The sequence below is a fragment of the Sporothrix schenckii genome, assembly GCF_000961545.1.
Source record: "Sporothrix schenckii 1099-18 chromosome Unknown Cont47, whole genome shotgun sequence".
Classification (NCBI taxonomy): Eukaryota; Fungi; Ascomycota; class Sordariomycetes; order Ophiostomatales; family Ophiostomataceae; genus Sporothrix; species Sporothrix schenckii.
In genome coordinates this window covers 747,223-764,120 of record NW_015971148.1, presented here as the reverse complement: position 1 = coordinate 764,120, position 16,898 = coordinate 747,223, and the positions used below count along the sequence as shown (strand labels likewise).

The 16,898-nt window shown below is 56.9% G+C and overlaps 4 protein-coding genes across 4 annotated transcripts; 2 read left to right on the top strand and 2 right to left on the bottom strand.

Moving 5' to 3' along the window:
• Window positions 1-211: 211 nt before the first annotated feature.
• On the bottom strand, window positions 212-3,919 carry SPSK_02967 (cell division control protein 24; the record flags this gene model as incomplete). Its single annotated transcript, XM_016729813.1, has 4 exons — window positions 212-2,746; window positions 2,817-3,454; window positions 3,520-3,827; window positions 3,894-3,919. 4 exons carry the CDS (start codon window positions 3,917-3,919, stop codon window positions 212-214), a joined length of 3,507 nt encoding a protein of 1,168 aa, XP_016584837.1.
• Window positions 3,920-7,234: 3,315 nt separating this feature from the next.
• On the top strand, window positions 7,235-10,618 carry SPSK_02984 (F-box and WD-40 domain protein 1/11; the record flags this gene model as incomplete). Its single annotated transcript, XM_016729829.1, has 2 exons — window positions 7,235-7,400; window positions 7,482-10,618. The coding sequence occupies 2 exons, from the start codon at window positions 7,235-7,237 to the stop codon at window positions 10,616-10,618; spliced, it is 3,303 nt and encodes a 1,100-aa protein (XP_016584836.1).
• Window positions 10,619-10,882: 264 nt separating this feature from the next.
• SPSK_03634 (charged multivesicular body protein 5) lies at window positions 10,883-11,530 on the bottom strand (the record flags this gene model as incomplete). The annotated part of the gene is made up of 1 exon (XM_016730469.1): window positions 10,883-11,530. One exon carries the CDS (start codon window positions 11,528-11,530, stop codon window positions 10,883-10,885), a length of 648 nt encoding a protein of 215 aa, XP_016584835.1.
• A 1,562-nt stretch (window positions 11,531-13,092) lies between these two features.
• Window positions 13,093-16,843, top strand: SPSK_02960 (ankyrin repeat-containing protein; the record flags this gene model as incomplete). Its single annotated transcript, XM_016729806.1, has 2 exons — window positions 13,093-13,696; window positions 13,794-16,843. The coding sequence occupies 2 exons, from the start codon at window positions 13,093-13,095 to the stop codon at window positions 16,841-16,843; spliced, it is 3,654 nt and encodes a 1,217-aa protein (XP_016584834.1).
• Between the last annotated feature and the right edge of the window lie 55 nt (window positions 16,844-16,898).

Sequence of the window (16,898 nt, the reverse complement as noted above, 5' to 3'; positions counted from 1 at the left end):
AAGAGAAGTGAAAGAAGCAAGTAGAATAGTTATGGACAGAAGAAGGAAATAATCGGGTAATGTAAAAGGAAAGAAATCCGGATGCGCCTTCGATGCTGTTAAAAAAAAACGACAAAAAAGTTTATCTTGTAAAACCAGAAAAACCAGAAAATGGGAATGAGAAGACGAGAGAAAGAAAGACAATCGCAAACAAGACAAGGTTGCCGGCCGCCTATAGGCCGTCGCCGACGCAGAACAGCTCAATCTCTCCGACACCCGCATTGTACATGTTGCGTACGCCGTCGCGCCACTCCATAAACGCAATCTGTATGTCGTCGTCGCTCTCGATGCTCACAAAGTCGCCGTCCTCGTCCTGGTACCGCAGCTTCAGGTTGCCCTTGCCGATGCTGCTGTTGGTAAACCGCGCCAGCTTCGCGTCGATCCGGTCCACCAGCGACTGGTACGTGATGTTGAACGCCACCACCAGCGTCATGTAGTTGGACGTGTCGTAGTTGACCTTGACTTTCAGCTGCGTCGGGATCGGCAGGTCCGAGCTGCCCACCATGCCCGATGTGCCTATGCCGGGGGTGCCGGTGCCGAGCGGCGGCGATGCCGCGCCCATGTCGTTTGGCAGCGACGGTTGGTGCTGGTGCTGGTGCTGCGGTGGCGCACTCGTCGGTCCGGGCGTTGTCTGGCGTGGGTAGACGGGCTGCGTGGGAAACTGCGCCATGGTGGCGCCGTACGAGGCGGTCAGCTGCTGCTGCTGCTGCTGCTGCAGGCGGCTGGCCTGCACACCAGGGCTCTGCGTACTGGTGCGGATCGGCAGGTCGTTGCGTGGGCTGCCCGTGTTGGACCGCGGGATGGTCGAGTCGTGCCGCTCATGCGTCGGGTGCAGGTGTGGCGGGATGCCAGGCACCGCGGGAATGTTGCCCTGGCTGCCTCCGGGTGTCCTCCGCGCCGGCTGGTTCTGGATGTCGGGGGTGCTGTAGCTGCGGCTGCGTTGCTGTTGCGACAGGGTCTGCGGGTTCTGCGACATGACTGGCATCGACGGGCCGCGTGGGTTGCGGCCGCCACCGCCCCCAGGGCCACCGTTGACCATACCGTACGCGTTGGAGGGCGAGGGTCCGTCGCGTGATGGTGCGCGAGGCATGGCTGGTGCTGTGTAGCGGTTTGTCTCGCCGTCCCAGCCGCCGGGCTGCGGTGTGCCGACCTTGGGGAAGGCATAGCCAGCGCCGGGCGGGAAGAAGCCCGACGTTGTGCTCGTGCGCGACGATACGGGCGATTCGGCCACGGGCGAGAAGTAGGACTCGCCCCCGCGCAAGCTGGGCGACGACGCCTGCTGCGCGGGCAGCTGCTGTGTCTGCACGCTGAGCTGGCCAGGGAGCATGGGCAACGGGAAGCTTGGTGGTGGTTGGCGCATCATGCCGGCGAGGGACTGGGCGCTTTCGGCTGTGATCGACCGTGTACGGAGTGGTTGGCCATTGAACTGTTGTTGCTGCTGCTGCTGCAGTATCTGCTGCTGTTGTGCTTGTTGGTTCATGACGAGGTAGTCGTCATCTTCGTCGGGGTCTTCGGCGTAAGGGTTCTCGATGGCGGCCACACCACCGGCGGAGGTCTGCATCCATGCAAAGCTCGGTGCCGGCTGTTCGGGGCTCTGGTCGGGCCGCGGCGCGTTGAGCTTGCGCTGCGTGTCGAGGCCCGCCGCCCATTTCTTCATGGACTCTTCGTTTTGGAACTTGATGACAAAGTTCTCGACGCCCGGGTCGCCCTTCCACCAGATTTGGACGGTGTAGGACCCCGGCCGGGAGAAGAAAAGGACTTCGGTGACGTTGGTCATAAAGATGCGCCCCTTAAGCTGCAGCTTGGCATTCTTGTTCCGGATCTTGGGTCCCGTGGACTTGGTCTTGTCCTTCTTGTCCTTGCTCTTGTTGGGTGTAATCTCCTTGCAGCAGAGGAGAATGCACTCAAAGAGGTAAATTTCGTAGTCCTTTTCCTGGTCGCTCTTGCCGGTGACAACGGTGTAGACGCCATGCTGAAGCAGTTTGCCGAACTGGTCGACGCGGTGGTTCTTCCAGTCGTCGACGCGGCTCTTGAGGTCTTCGAGGGCCTCTTCCAGCAAGTCACGGTTGACGGCCTCGTTGGCCTTTTGCAGCGCGCGCTCAGCGGCAGCAATACCAGCATCGAGGTCCAGGCGCTCATCCTCAAACTCGCTCTTCTTGCGCAGATCCTTGAGGAGGAGCGGGTACTTGACGAGGCGTTGCATGGGCTTCAGCAAGAATCCATCGAGGGTGTTGAAATCGACAGCGACGGGGTGGTTGGCGGAGCGGATCTTGTCAAAATAGATCTGGGCCAGCTGGGCGGCCTTGCGCTGGTTGGCAATAAAGGGTTGGTAGATGTCAAAGGACTCTTCGAATGCAACGAACGGGTTGCCCCACTGCTGGTCCTTTTGTGGTATGGAGTTGGTCGACTCGATGCGGATCAGGAAGCGCCGCTGCACGTCGAGAATGGCATTGATGTTCAAGAAAATCTGATGAACGACGTCGCCGTTGATGATGCCGCGCTGTTCGAGCGTCTTCTTCAGGTCGTACAAGTTCTCGAGGTCCTGGACGTACTTGCGCTCGGTGTCGACAAGTTCGCGGACAATATAATCGCGGTAGCTGAGCTGCGAGGCTGGCCCGTCGACGGTTTCGTCGACCGAGTCCTGGGCCTGGAGCAGCAGGCCGCGCTCTTGGGCGAGATCAAGGACGTGGTTGACCACGGTTGTGACCTAGGGTAGACTGGGTTAGTGGGTGAAGCGCATGTGGGGGAATGACAATCTGGCGGCGTGGGGAACGTACCTTGACGAAGCCTGTCGTGTCGGTGCCGACGAGGTCGGCAATGACAAAACATTCCGGCGCCGGTATGTTGAGGTCACTGAGACAGGCGCGGATGAATTTGAAGGCGGCAATCTTGGCCCGCTTCGTCTCGCTGGCCTCCATGTCGTTCTCGGCCAGCATCAGCGGCTCGGCCGGCTGCAGGGCATTGTAGATGGCCAGCAAGGGCAGCCCAGACCGAAACATTTGCCACAGACCCTCAACGGGATCGCCGCTCGTGACATCGCGCTCGAGGTGCGCGAGCTCTTCGAGATAGCCCTCGAAGCCGGGCACCTGGGCAAGCCGCTGCTTGAGGGCGACACAGATCTGGTAGAGCGAGCGAGAGGCGTCGGCCTTTTGGTTGATGATGTTGCTGGTGGCCACGACCTGGCCCGTGACGGGTGGGCTGGCCAGGGTGGTCTGGCTGGCGAGGGACGTGAGGGAGGTGGTGCTCATAAATGCGGTGCTGCCCGACATTTGGGACGAGCGCGGCGCGCCGCCGGAGACGCCGCTCATGGTGTTCCGGATGGGACCGCTGCCGTTTGCGCCGCCGGGCACAGCGGGGGTGGAGGAGGAGAAGAGCGGCGCGGTGTTTGTTCTTAACAAGGGCGCGTGCGCCATGGCTGCTCCATTCGCCGAGGGGGCGCGGTGAAGTCGGCTTGACGAAGGGATGGGGTGGGAGGGTTACTTAAATCCCTGGCGTCGTCGTCGTCAAATGTGAGGCGAGAGTGAACAGACTGGTTTAAGGAGGGGGAGGGGGGAAGAGGGGGGGGGGGAACAACGGTAGCGAGAACGCTGTTGACAATGAAAGGCGGCCGGACGTGCAAAGAATTGTCGATGAAAGAAAGAACGGACGAGTCAAACGAAGCGAAGGTGAAAACCGCTGGCAGGTTCGCAGGGCACGAGATGAGCGAGACGGACGGGTTGCAAGGTCGAAAGAAGGAGGAAACACGAGATGTGGTGGTAGCCGCGTGCACTGGCGATACGCGCTTTGTGCTAGCACGAGTCGATTAGGATCAAGTAGACGGCGAAGAGTGGACAAGTTCGTTCTTGTCACAACACCCAACGGTCGCGTCGCCGGAAGGCATGCGTTGGAGAAAACAAAGGTCGAAATCCGAATTGGAGGGTATTGCCGAGATTGTTGGTGGGCAGAAATCGGAGTGCAGATAAGGAATGGGTGGGTTCGAAACTGTACAACGGCGGCGAGCGAAGACTGGAAAAACAAAGCCGGCAAATGAGGCCCAAGAAACCGAGACGAGATGCGAAAAGGCGAGATGCAGGATGCAGGAAACGGAAGGCGTGCCCCAGATGCAAGAACCGCTGGGAAAGAACAAAGTTGCTGTGTCCGGACGCTCTTTCTTAATTTGGAACGTTCGAAAAGGGTGCAGAATGGCAAAAGGCAAGGCAAAAAGGCAGGAACGACGGATCAGGGGTGGCGGACAAGGCGGGCGGTTGGTCGGGAAGATTTGTGTGGATGTGACGGTACAGAATAGTGGAGGGCGAAAGGAGTTTACGACGGGGCCTTGGACAAAGATGGAGGGGCGGCCAATGCAGAAACAGGCCAATGTCCAGTGCGAAATAGGACTTTTGGGCGGGCCTTTGGGCGTCCTTTGGTGACTCGATGTCCTGTCCCATAAAAAAGGGGGAGGGGAGAAAAGCGCCAGGCGGGGGTGAAAAGGGAAGGGGACACAGGAAATGGGGAAAGCGGCCCAGAAGGAGGGAAGTGGTGTCCTGTCCAAACAGGGAGCAGTTTCTGGAAGAAAGGAAAGAGCCAGAGAGGGACCTACGGTGCACGGGGCAGGAACAGACACTGTCCCTTGGACGACAGCTGATGTTCATGCCATTTTTCAGGGTCATTGCAGGGCAAAGAACAGGCGGAAGCGAGCGCTAGAGAACCCTAGAAAAGGGGCATCGGTAGCACTAGTGGCTTTTCCGGAACCCAACTGACGCCATTTAGGAAAACAGTATGGATACAAACGATGCACACAGTATGTCTTGCCGTTGTTGTTGATGGCCGTTGGTTGTTTGGGCGTTTTCAGCATTGAATCTGTCAACGTCTTTCGTTTCAAATTGCGACTATCGACGCTAGTCCCTGGACGGTCAGTTGAACCCCGGCTCGCTGGGCCTTTTGCTGGAAGAAATGAACATTCTACCCTTTCGATTCAGAGTGGGGGAGCGATAAGGGGTGGCAGCACCATGGGACAGAAAAGGGTATGAATGGGGTGAGAATTGGGAGTGGATGTGTATGGAATAGGGGGCGGTAATAAAACGCCAGTGCGTGTTCTGGACGTGTGATGGAATTGTTTGGGCGCGGCGACAAGGCGTGGGTAATTGCGGCCGCTGGAAACGGCAACAGCTGAGTTGAAAAGACATCATCAGGAACATCATCAGGACAGGGGTTGGCAGAAAGGGGGAGATTTGTTGCGCGTCGTGCGCGCAGAGTACGAGCTACAAAGTATTCTGTATGGTCGGGCACGACAGGCGCGAGAGAGAAGTAGCAGGAGAACATGCGGCATATGACGAACACAAGAATGCAAGTATGCCGGCTGTCGATATATAAAAAGTGTAGCCTGCACCCATGTAAAAAGTATGTGCCAGCATACGGTGCAACGAGTAGCAAAAGTGCGCACCCCATCCGACCTGCGAAGTGCGGGTTGTGAATGTGCCTCAACGCCCAGGCCACCTTGTTTGATGTTCCGGGAACCAGAAGCGGTGCTGCGATTCGGCGTCCGAGACACCTTCGACCCATACGATGCCGCTGTCTCAGCAGTGGCGATTCAGAACAACGACATCCAGGAGCAAGGCATTATGACGACACTTCATTCACATTCTTGGCTTTAACGTCCGGTGGAGTTTTGCCCAACATTTCCTAACGGCCCTTTTCTCGGAACTGCGGGGGGACGGATGCAATATAGACCTTCCAGAAGCTGTCAAACACAGCCGGGGCGACGGGCGGACGGGCAGAAAGTCAGAAACTCTTTTGTTGGCTGTTGAAACCATGCGTTCATGCAAAACAAACGTGGCCCGCCGTTGGGGGCTGCAAATCAAATGGAAGCAAGGAGCAGCTGAAGAAAACATGAAAAATGGTTTCACCCGTCCCAGCTCAGAGACAGTTAGTCACGTGGGAGACTCTGAGTTGTCTCTGATTCACATTATTCACACAAGGAAGAAAGAGTCTGCGTTTATGTCGTTGACGAAGCCGATGTTTAATTTAGCTGTGTACATGTAAGGTGCACAAAGACCAGTCCTACTTTATAATTCAACGCCAATATGGCATTTTGCACTAGCATGCCTCTGTAAACTCCGCAGGATAGAGTGGAGACGCCCCTACTGTGTGATGGTTCTACTTAGTTGCAGGCATCATGGAAAGACGGCCTCCTCAACGACACCGAACCCATGACGCAGTCCCTCTTGCCGCCGCAACAAACACCGAGATATTCCTGTTTGGCTCGTTTCCTTGCATCCAAACCATTCAAACAACCCACCATCTGACGACCTGCCGACTACTGTCGGCATACTGGGCGAGACGCTTGACCCACCGCAGCTTCCTCGCCAATGCGCCGTAAGGCTAGCCGCCGAGAAACGGCAGGTGTGGCCTGGCCCAATGCACGGCCGCCAGTGACGGGGGGCCGTGGGCCAGTCAATCCGTCGAGATCGGTGTGCTTGTCATGACTGTTTTCACTTTCTGCTCATATGGCGCCTCGTACATATGTCAAAAGGAAGCACATAATTATCACCGTCGAGAAAAGACGCAAGTAAGATACAAAGGCCAGCCAGCGTGAGGCTGGAGCCAGTGCATGCATGGACAACGTGCGCACGTATCGTAGCACGGCCTGGTACGGCGTGTGCTCTGGTTGCCTATGCAAAAGCTCGTCCTGGTATGACACGTTGTGTTTTAGTCTTTGTGCTTCGTGCCCTGTATGTTTATATGTTTATTTTGCTGGACACATTTTGCTGGACACTCACATATTGTTGTTGTGTTGCTTTGGTCGCTAAATTATTGAGAGAGTCGCACAGCAACATTGTCTGCCTGTGATTGGTCAGCCTGATCTCACCCACCAAATCGCCCCGCTTTTCTCCGCGCCGTCACCAGGCGCCGATCTCCAGCCTATCACGACAGCAGTAGGCGAGGCAGCGCAGCCTGTCATCACCGTTTCCGCCACTGCCGACCCCTACTCCATTCGACAAACAACCACGCCGGCCCTTTGACCAGCGATCTATGTTCCAACGATCAACGTGACGCGATCAACGACGGGTGTCTGGCGATTCGCCGTTCATCAACATTACGACGCGGAACAAACGAGCGATCGAACGGGCCTCTACGCACGATCTCCCCCTTCCCCCCTCACCATCGCGTCATTGACGAAGCGTGACGGGCCATCACCGTCGGCTCACAGTCGACCATGAACCCTTTCCAGACGCAGCAGCCTGATGAGGGCTACTCCGAAGACCCACTGTCGACATCCGGGTCGCTGGCTGTTGCGAGCAAGTCATCTGCTGGGAACACTGAAGGCCTGCCACCAGCTCTGGCACGCCACATTTCGTCCCTCTCGGTTGCGTCCAAGATTCGTACGTTCTGCTTTACGTATTTGCTTGTACGAGTCGCTGATGCGGACATTCGCTGGCTAACCCGCTGAGAACTCACCGAAGCCCTCCTTGACAGCTTGCCGACCAGCGCCATCGCCCAGATCGTTCAGAAGCTGAGTCCGCGCCTGTACATTGACTTTATCCGCTACCTGCCCGCCGAAATCTGCCTCAACATCCTCGGCTACCTCGACCCGCTCTCTCTGATTGCGGTTGCGCGCTCGTGCCGCGCCTGGTACGGCCTGGCCTTGGACCGGAAGCTCTGGGAGCGCCTGTACTACCTGGAAGGCTGGAAGGCCATCACGTCCGAGCTGCAGAAATGGGAAGAGACCATCAACCGCGACCGGCCGGCGCCGTACGACGAGACGAGCAGGGGTCACACGTCTAAGAGACGCGCTATTACCTCGTCACGACGCGCCGCGGACGGTGACCGGGACCATGTGATGCTGGACGCGGACCGGCTGTGGAAGTCGGACATGACGGCCGTCGACTCGTTGCCCGAGGACCAGCCGGTCTCGAGCTTGTTTGGCAACGACAAGCGAGGAGACAACGTGCCGGACCCGGCAGCGGGCACGTCCTTTTCGTCTGTGTCGACGGCCGCCTCGTCGTCGTCGTCGTCGGCGGCGGCGGTGTCGGCTTCGGCAAGCAAAAAGGGCAAGCAGCGTGCATCGTCGCCACCACCAGGCCCGTCCGCAGACAGCGCCGCGCCCGTGCGCGAAGCTTCGCCAGAGGGCCTACCGAAGCAGAGCCTCTGGGTGCTGGACTCGGCCAGCGGCAAGTACCGCATGAACTGGAAGCACCTCTACACGCTGCGGCGGCGGCTCGAGGCCAACTGGGAGCTCGGCAAGTACACAAACTTCCAGTTCCCGCACCCCGACCACCCCAACGAGGCCCACGGCGAGTGCATCTACACCATCCAGTTCAACCAGGACTATCTGGTCAGCGGCAGCCGCGACCGCACCATCCGCATCTGGAACCTGCAGACCCGCCGCCTCGCGCGGATGCCCCTTGCCGGCCACCGCGGCTCCGTGCTCTGTCTGCAGTTCGACTCGGACCCGGAGGAGGACCTGATTGTGTCCGGCAGCAGCGACTCCAACGTCATCCTGTGGCGCTTCTCCACGGGCGAGATCCTCCAGCGCCTGCACCGCGCCCACCGCGAGCCTGTCCTCAACGTCAAGTTCGACAAGAACATTTTGGTGACGTGCTCCAAAGACAAGACCATCAAGGTGTTCAACAGGCGCCCGCTCAAACCAGGCGATCTGGGCTATGCGGTTGGCGACGGCAAGCCGTCGTCGTCTGCCGTCGACCCCGTGCCCATCCATCTCAAGCGCTACGGCTACGACGACGAGATCAGCCGCCTGCCGCTCAAGCCGCCCTACACCATGATTGGCAGCCTCGAGGGCCACAGCGCCGCGGTCAACGCCGTCCAGATCCACGGCCGCGAGATTATTTCCGCCTCGGGCGACCGCAACGTCAAGATCTGGGACTGGCCCAACCAGCAGTGCGTCCGTACCTTGGTGGGCCACAGCAAGGGCATTGCCTGCGTGCAGTACGACGGCCGCCGCATCGTATCCGGCAGCAGTGACAACGAGGTCAAGGTGTTTGACCGCCGCACGAGCCTCGAGGTAGGCAGCCTGCGCTCGCACTCAAACCTGGTGCGCACCGTCCAGGCCGGGTTCGGTGACCTGCCCTACAGCGCCGAAGAGGACGAAACGGCCGCCGCGCTGATGGACCAGCGGTACCTCGAGGCGGTGCAGAACGGCACGCTCCCGATGAACCCGACACACGTTCGGCGCCGCCACCGCACCGGCAACCGGTCGGCCAATGACGACGACGATGACAACGGCATGCTGCGGCCCGAGAACATTCGCTTCACGGGTGCCAAGCTGCCCCCCGGTGGCGGTGGTGGCCAGTACGGCCGCATCGTGTCGGGCTCCTACGACACCACGATTATCATCTGGCGTCGCAACAAGCACGGCATGTGGAAGCCGCAACACCATCTGAAGCAAGAAGAAGCCGCAGCCGCCGCGTCCGCAGCCACGTCCAGCGCGACAAATGCGCTGCGCATGGCCCGGCGCCAGGCTGCAGCTGCTGCTGCCGCGGCCGGCGAACCCGGAAGCCAGCCGCTGACACAGGCGGCGCTTGGAGCACTACAGCAGCAGCAGCAGCAGCTACAGCAGACCGGCCAGCAGAGCGCGGCGAGCGGAAACCATGCTGCAGCAACAGTCGCCCCAGGACAAAGTACCACGCCTGCACAGCAGCACCAGCCTCAGCCCGGCACAGCATCCGCCACCCCGCAACCGTCCTCGTCCCACGCGATGCACGTTGACCTGCCGGACGCGGGCGCTGCCTCCTCGTCAGCAGCGGCCACTGCAACAGCGCATACACCGGTGCAGACGCAGCTGGCACGGCTGATCGACGACCTGATTGCGCAGGGCGTCCATGCTCTCCAGCAAGCACTCTCCACGTACCCGGACCTGCTCGAGATGCAGCCCACGCTGCAGGCCGCCATTGACCGCCACCCGAGCCCCTTTGTCCGCTCACAGCTGCGCCAGGCCGTCAGCTCGGCCCTGGTTCGGGCCCAGATGGTGCAGGCCGCCACCGGTCCACGTCCAGCACCAGCCGGCCTTGCAGCGACAGCAACACAAGCTACGACCGGCACGTCGGCCGAAGGCAGCGCACAAGCCGAGACAGCCCAGACGGCCCAGACGGCAGCTACGCCAGCTGGCGCAGCGCCGGCGTGGTCGACGGTGGTAGGCGTGGGCGCCGGAGCGGGTACGGCCGGCTCCAGCGCACCGCCCGCCACGGCCATTGCGCCCCACACCGTCTCGCTCGCCGCGCTCGAGAACCACCAACAGCAGGTCGTTTTGCCGCCGCCCGCCGTGCCGCCGGCGCCGGCGCCGGCGATCGTGGGGACCAACACCGCACCACATCCCCACGCTCAAGCTGCTGCCGCCGCCGCCGCCGCCGCTGCCGCCGCCGCTGCTGCTGCAGGACCTCCGCCGCACCATCCGCATATGCACGCGGGTGCAGCCGCTGCCGCCGCCGACGACATGGCGAACCCGGCGCGCGTCTTCAAGCTGCAATTCGATGCCCGCCGCATCATTTGCTGCAGCCAGACGGCCATCATTGTTGGGTGGGACTTTTGCAACGGTGACCCGGAGCTCGAGGAGGCGGCGCGGTTCTTTGGGACGATTGAGTAGATTTGCGCAGATGGTGGTGCAAAATATGGTCAGCATGAACTGGGCGTTTGGCTTTGATTGCATTTGAGCTTCGGTCGCATTGTATTGCATCAGGCTTCATTTGAGAGCTTTGCGCCATTACACGCGTTGAACAATTTAAAATCGTGTTGCTAGTAACATGAACGAGAAAGGAAAAGACGAAATAAATAACACATGTGGCGAAGCACATAGAACAGGACGCGCGCATCGACGACCCTGTCGTCCATCCACCCTCCCACCCATCTCTTACCGAGCCACCTCTTGGACCTTGCCTTCGGTCTCGGGTGCCTCGTCGATGAACTCGGGCACCTCGTCTTGCATGAAGCTGGGTACACCGGTCGCCGCGCCCATCTCGGCCTCCAGCTCCACGTCCTGGCCCAGCGCCTCCAGCTCGGCATCCAGCTCGTCCTCGTCCACGTCCTCGGGAACGTCCCAACTGAGTGCTTCCTGGATGTCGTTGTTCAAGTACTGCAGCTCGTCGAGCTCGTCACGTATCTTGTCAATCTTGTCCAGGTCCACTTTGCCCAACTGCTTGCGCAGGTTCTTGTTCGCCGTATTCAATGCACCCACCACCGCGATCGTATTTGCCGAGCTATCCGTCATGCCACGCGCGTTGTCCATGGTCCACAATTGCCCCTTGTAATTTTTGCGCAGATTCTCATAGAGCTTGCGTTCCCGCAGGATCTCGATGGCCTCCTCCCGGAGCCTTTGTTTGGCGCGCCCGGGGGGCAGTTTTCTCATTTTGGAGCTAACGACCGCCAGCTTCGCATCGAGAGCGGCAATTTTTGTTTCTTTGGACTCGAGACTCTCGTTGGCACTGGCGCTGACTCTGTTGAGCTCGGCGATGGCGTCGGCCTTGGGGTCCTTGGACCGGGTGCCGAACAATCGGTTCATGGCGGGCAGAATAGTAAAGCGATGTCGCGTTGGATGCAAGATGTTGCTGGGAGAAGATCACGATAGTGCAAAGCAACCAGGAGCAATTGCTCGTGTTGGGGGCGATGAGAATCGGGAGGCGCCGATTGTAACGAATTCGGTGCGGGGTTGGGAGTTTATGGGGATGGGATGAATCGGTTGACAACAACGGGACGGCAGTCGAAATGGTCGTACAAGTAGTTTCGTCTTATGTGAGTCAGGGGTGTTCGTCGGATTCTTTTTGTTGGACTCTCTTCGTCGGATCGTGATTGTTGAATGAAGACCACTGAGATTTAGGAAGTCACGGAAGCGAGTTACAAGGAAAGAACGACGCCACCAACCAACCATATATTCTTGCCCAAGACAACGAGGCTGGAGTTTTAGCGCAGCAACCGACGTCAGTGGACAGGCAGCCACTTCGGCTTGCATTAGTCACCTAGTTGGGTCAGGCCGGTTCATTTAGGTTGTCTCGTGACTTTGGTACAAATAACCTGCTTCACTGGGCAGAAGGCGCATTTGCATTGAAACGTCAAGAACAAGCATCATATGAAAGCGTCCGTACTGTTTAAACAAACCTGAAGCCAAGCAGGCTCTCGAGAAACTGTCCTAACTGGTGTCGAAGCATAGTGTTTCTTTGCTGTCGGCTCTCAATATTGGTCAAAAGTGTAACCTTACCAAAAGCAAGGGAGGAAAACATATCACCCTCGAAGACAGTATCTTTGCTTAGGCAGTTGGAGAATGCTGTACGACATATTTGTCGTTTACACATTCAATATGAGGATATTATACGAGCAAACTTGGAGTGAATTTAGTCGCTTGTATATGAGAGAAGTCGTCGGTCGCTGTATACTGTGCTTGAAGGTGCAGTACAAACAAATAAAATTACCAACCAAGAGCCTCATGAACAGGGAAAAAAGCTTCTCGGGGTTCGCGAGGATTTGGTATCATCGGTACGCGAATTTATATGGTGGAAAGGTTGATATCGGGCGTCGGCCAGTATTTGTCGTACTCCATTATCAAACACATCCCCTTTTTTCTGCATGGCCTGATCTGCATGGGGGGAGCGGCGGGTGAAGGAGCGGGCCGCGTAGAGGACAAATGTGCAATTTTGGAGTGGTTCTGGTGGCTCGCGTCACAGTCTGACACGTATTTTCTGCATTGGAGCCTAGCATACTATATCCAGAGCTGGTCGGCGGTAAAGCAGAAGTGTTGATTGGCGTCATGTTGCTTCGTTTGAGAAGTTTGTTTATTGGTCTGTGGCTGCATGCTTTTCAATTCTAAACAGCCTTCTCAATTAGAAGAAGAGCATTTTAAGGAAGGCCTTTCCCCCTTCCTCTCATCTTTATGAGAAATCATTTGTAAATATTCCGGCTCGCCCGAGCACGTCGTCTTCTTGTCCTTTCTTTGGATTTCAAACAGACTACTTCTCGTTTTTTGTCACTTGTTCGCACGGAGGGCGTTTACCACGTGCTTTGACGAAACCACCATCCATATCAACACATTTATCTCGTTTAGAGATCATCGCCGTCGCCTTAGGCAAAGTGATGGATCCTCTTAGTACCGTTGCATCCAGCAAATCACTGGTACGGGCCATTTATGAGACGTACACGACAATCCACGCCATCAAGGGCCGTCCCAAAGCGTTTGACAGGGTCAACAAGAGCCTGCAGCTTATTCAACTAGCCCTTTGGAAAATACAAACCCACCGCTCTGGTCCCAGTGCCGATGCTTTGCTGGCAAACGCCATTCGGCCATTCACACGCCGGTGCGAACAGAAGATCAGGGTGCTTTACGACATTTTTGTCAATTTGAAGCATGGTTTGGGGAGCGATTCCTGGCAAAGACAGACGTGGGCGGACCTTGGCCAAAACCGCCGCAGTGTCCTTCTCGAGCTTGCAGAGGGAAACAAAGTCGAGGCCCTCATGCAGGAAATCCTGGCGGACTTGGTCATTGTGGACCAGTACCAGACATTTGGCGTGGCCACCGAGAGCCAGGTAGCACAGTTGCAGAGGAGGATGGAGGAGCTGTCAACGACAAAGTCCGTCACGGCCGACGCGGTTGCAGCAGCACCGAAACCGCTTATTGCTGGTGGAGGAACTGGTTACCAGAATCATCAGGGTAACTCGGGGACGGGGCACCAGGCGGTCGGTAAGACTATGAGCTTTGGTACGGAACAAAATGATATCCCTTTTGCCAATTTAACACATGATTCGGTTGCCTAACAGTATTTGTGACGTTGGTTTAGACGAAGATGCAACAAAACGACAGGCAATCAAGAAGACTCTACATACGACACCGTACAAGGACGACAAAAACCGGAGTCCGTTTCCTGTTCCCGGCACGTGCAAGTGGTTTGTTGGACATACGCTGTTCAGGCAGTGGTGTAACAGTAGCGAGTCGACCATTCTTTGGGCGTCTGCGGATCCTGGGGCTGGCAAGTCTGTCCTGGCAAGACATCTCGTCGACACCATATTGCCTCGAGAACTCGGATCCAGCTTGATCTGCTATTTCTTCTTCAAAGACGAGGATGACGGCAAACGCTCGGCTAAAAGCGCGCTGCGATGCATGCTCCATCAGGTCTTCGAGCAGAGAGAAGAGCTTCTTTCTGACAGAATCGTCAATCGATTCGGGGGTGGCGGTGGTTACGAGACCAACTCCTTAGCCGATACTTGGGACATCTTTACCCAAACACTGTCGCAAAGACTCCCCGGCGAAGACCATATCAGCGTTGTGTGTGTCATCGACGCCCTAGACGAATGCGATGGCAGTGAGCAGGCCGATTTCATGGGGCTGCTGTGCAACTACTACCAACAAATCGGTCAAGATTCTCGTTTCAGCATCAAGATGCTCATCACCAGTCGGCCTTACAGCTCAATCCGCAAAGGCCTTCATCCTCTGGAATCGAATGGACTCTCTCTTATTCATTTAAGGGGCGAGACGGACGAGGAGATCGAGAAAATCAAACAGGAGATTGATCTTGTCATCCAAGCCGAGGTCGACCAGCTGCAGTCCTATTTTCAGCTCGAGGATTCCGAAAAGGAGGCGTTGCTGGCCGGGCTACAAAAGTTCGACAATAGGACATATCTCTGGGTTCATCTCACACTGGACGTGATCAAAGCCCAGTTCGACGAAGATATGGATCTGGCCATCATCGCATCGAGTTTACCACCTTCGGTTGATGCGGCATATGAGCGCATGCTCTCGAGCAGCCCCGACAAGGAAAAGGCCAAACGACTTCTGCATTTTCTTGTTGCAGCATTGCGGCCCTTGACAGTCGAGGAGCTGAACTTTGCGCTGGCTTTGCTACCACACCACCGCAACTATGATGAGGTGGTGATGATACCGGAAGCACGGTTCCGTGAACACATCCGAGAGCTCTGCGGATTGCTTGTGACGGTCATCGACTCCAAAGTGTATCTTCTGCACCAAACGGTGAAGGAATTCCTCGTGTGGGACAAAGACATCGACAGCGAAGAGGCCTCGTCAACACACGGACCTCGTTTGGTGTGGAAATATTCTCTCCATGGACAAGAATCGCAACAAATTATAGCCAACGCTTGCATGCGGAGTTTACATCTCCATGATACCGAGGAGATGTTATCGTCCGCAAAGTCCACCACAAACACCTTCCTATTGTATTCTGCTCATTATTGGGTTAACCACTTTCTCGCATCGGAGACCAAAGCGAGCGATGCTGCCTTGGCTCTTGTATCTATGCGACACGCTCCGAAATGTCCCGCAGCGTGGTTCATGGTATACTTTTTTCATTTTGAGACGAAGTATCCCCTCGGCTTTACGAGGTTGATGGTTGCGTCATATTGTGGTCTCGAACAGATTGTCAAGCGTCTGTTGAGACACCCCAGCGCCGATTTGAATGCGAAGGATAGCGTAGGTCGGTCGGCACTCTCCTGGACTTCCAATATGGCATGTGACCAGCTCAGCTTTGAGACATTACACGGTCAGGTCGATGGATTTGCAAGGGAGACAATGGTGGCTGCAGCAGGGACAAGATACGCAACTGTCGCCCGGTTGCTTATCGACGCTGGTGCAGAGGTCGATTCGATGGATGTCCACAACCTGACGCCCTTTTATTATGCAATCAAACATGGCTGCAGCATTACCGCCCGGCTTCTTCTCCAATTCGGAGCGAATGTCAATACTTTGGGCAGCTCGGGCGAAACGCCGGTGGACGTGGCCACTACCAGAAGCGAGGAGGCCACCGTACGATGGTTGCTTGAGGCTGGGGCGGATATCATGATACATGATAGAACTCGCCGCTCCCTTTTTCGATGGTCCGTCCTCACGGGGGAAGAAAGCCTTGTACAGATGCTGCTCGATGCTGGTACAGACGTGGCCATAGCGAATATACCCGATGAGATCGGTGTAAGTCCGCTTGACATAGCCATCATCGAAGGCCGGAATTCTGTTATACAGATGCTGCTCGACGCTGGTTTAGACACGAATTTGCTTGACGGGTTGGGTTCAACGTCGCTCCACACAGCCATCCTCCATGGCCAGGATTCTATTATAAGGATGCTGCTCGATGCTGGTGCCGATCCAAATTTAGTCGACAACTTGGGTTCAAGTCCCCTTGCCACAGCCATACACGATAGCCAGGATTCTGTTATACAGATGCTGCTCGATGCTGGTGCCAATCCAAATATGACCGACGAGTCGGATGAAAGCCCGCTTAACTGTGCCATCGCCGAAGACCGGGTTTCAATTGTACGAATGCTGCTCGATGCTGGAGCGGATCCAAATGCAGCCGGCGAGTTGAACAGAAGTCCACTTGAAGTCGCCGCCTGCGATGGCCGGATTTCTGCTATGCAGATTCTGCTCGATGCTGGGGCTGACCCGAACTCAAAGGAATCTACAGGATTAAGCCATCTGACAACAGCAGTCCTCCATGACAGGGAATCTGTTTTACGGGTTCTGCTCGATGCAGGTGTTGATCCGAATGTGAGCGACATGACAGGCTTAACTCTGCTTGAATTAGCCGCTTTACGCGGCCAGGAATCCGTGGTCCGCATTCTGCTCGATGCCGGTGCCGATCCGAATGCTAGCGATGGTCAACAAATGCGATCGCTTGGAGCAGCCGTCTCCCAAGACCGGGAATCTGTGGTGCGGATGCTCCTCGATGCTGGCGCCGATGTGACATTGTACGGTGAGGGACTGCTTCTACTAGCCAAATCCCGGGGCCAAGATTCAATTGTACGGATGCTGACCGAAGCTGGTGTCGATGCGGAACTGGACGACGTTGATGGGGTGAATCTTCCTCAAATTGCTCGTAGCTAGGATTCCGCTAAAAGCCTTACACTCGTGGCATGATACGACATTATAAAGTTTGGCA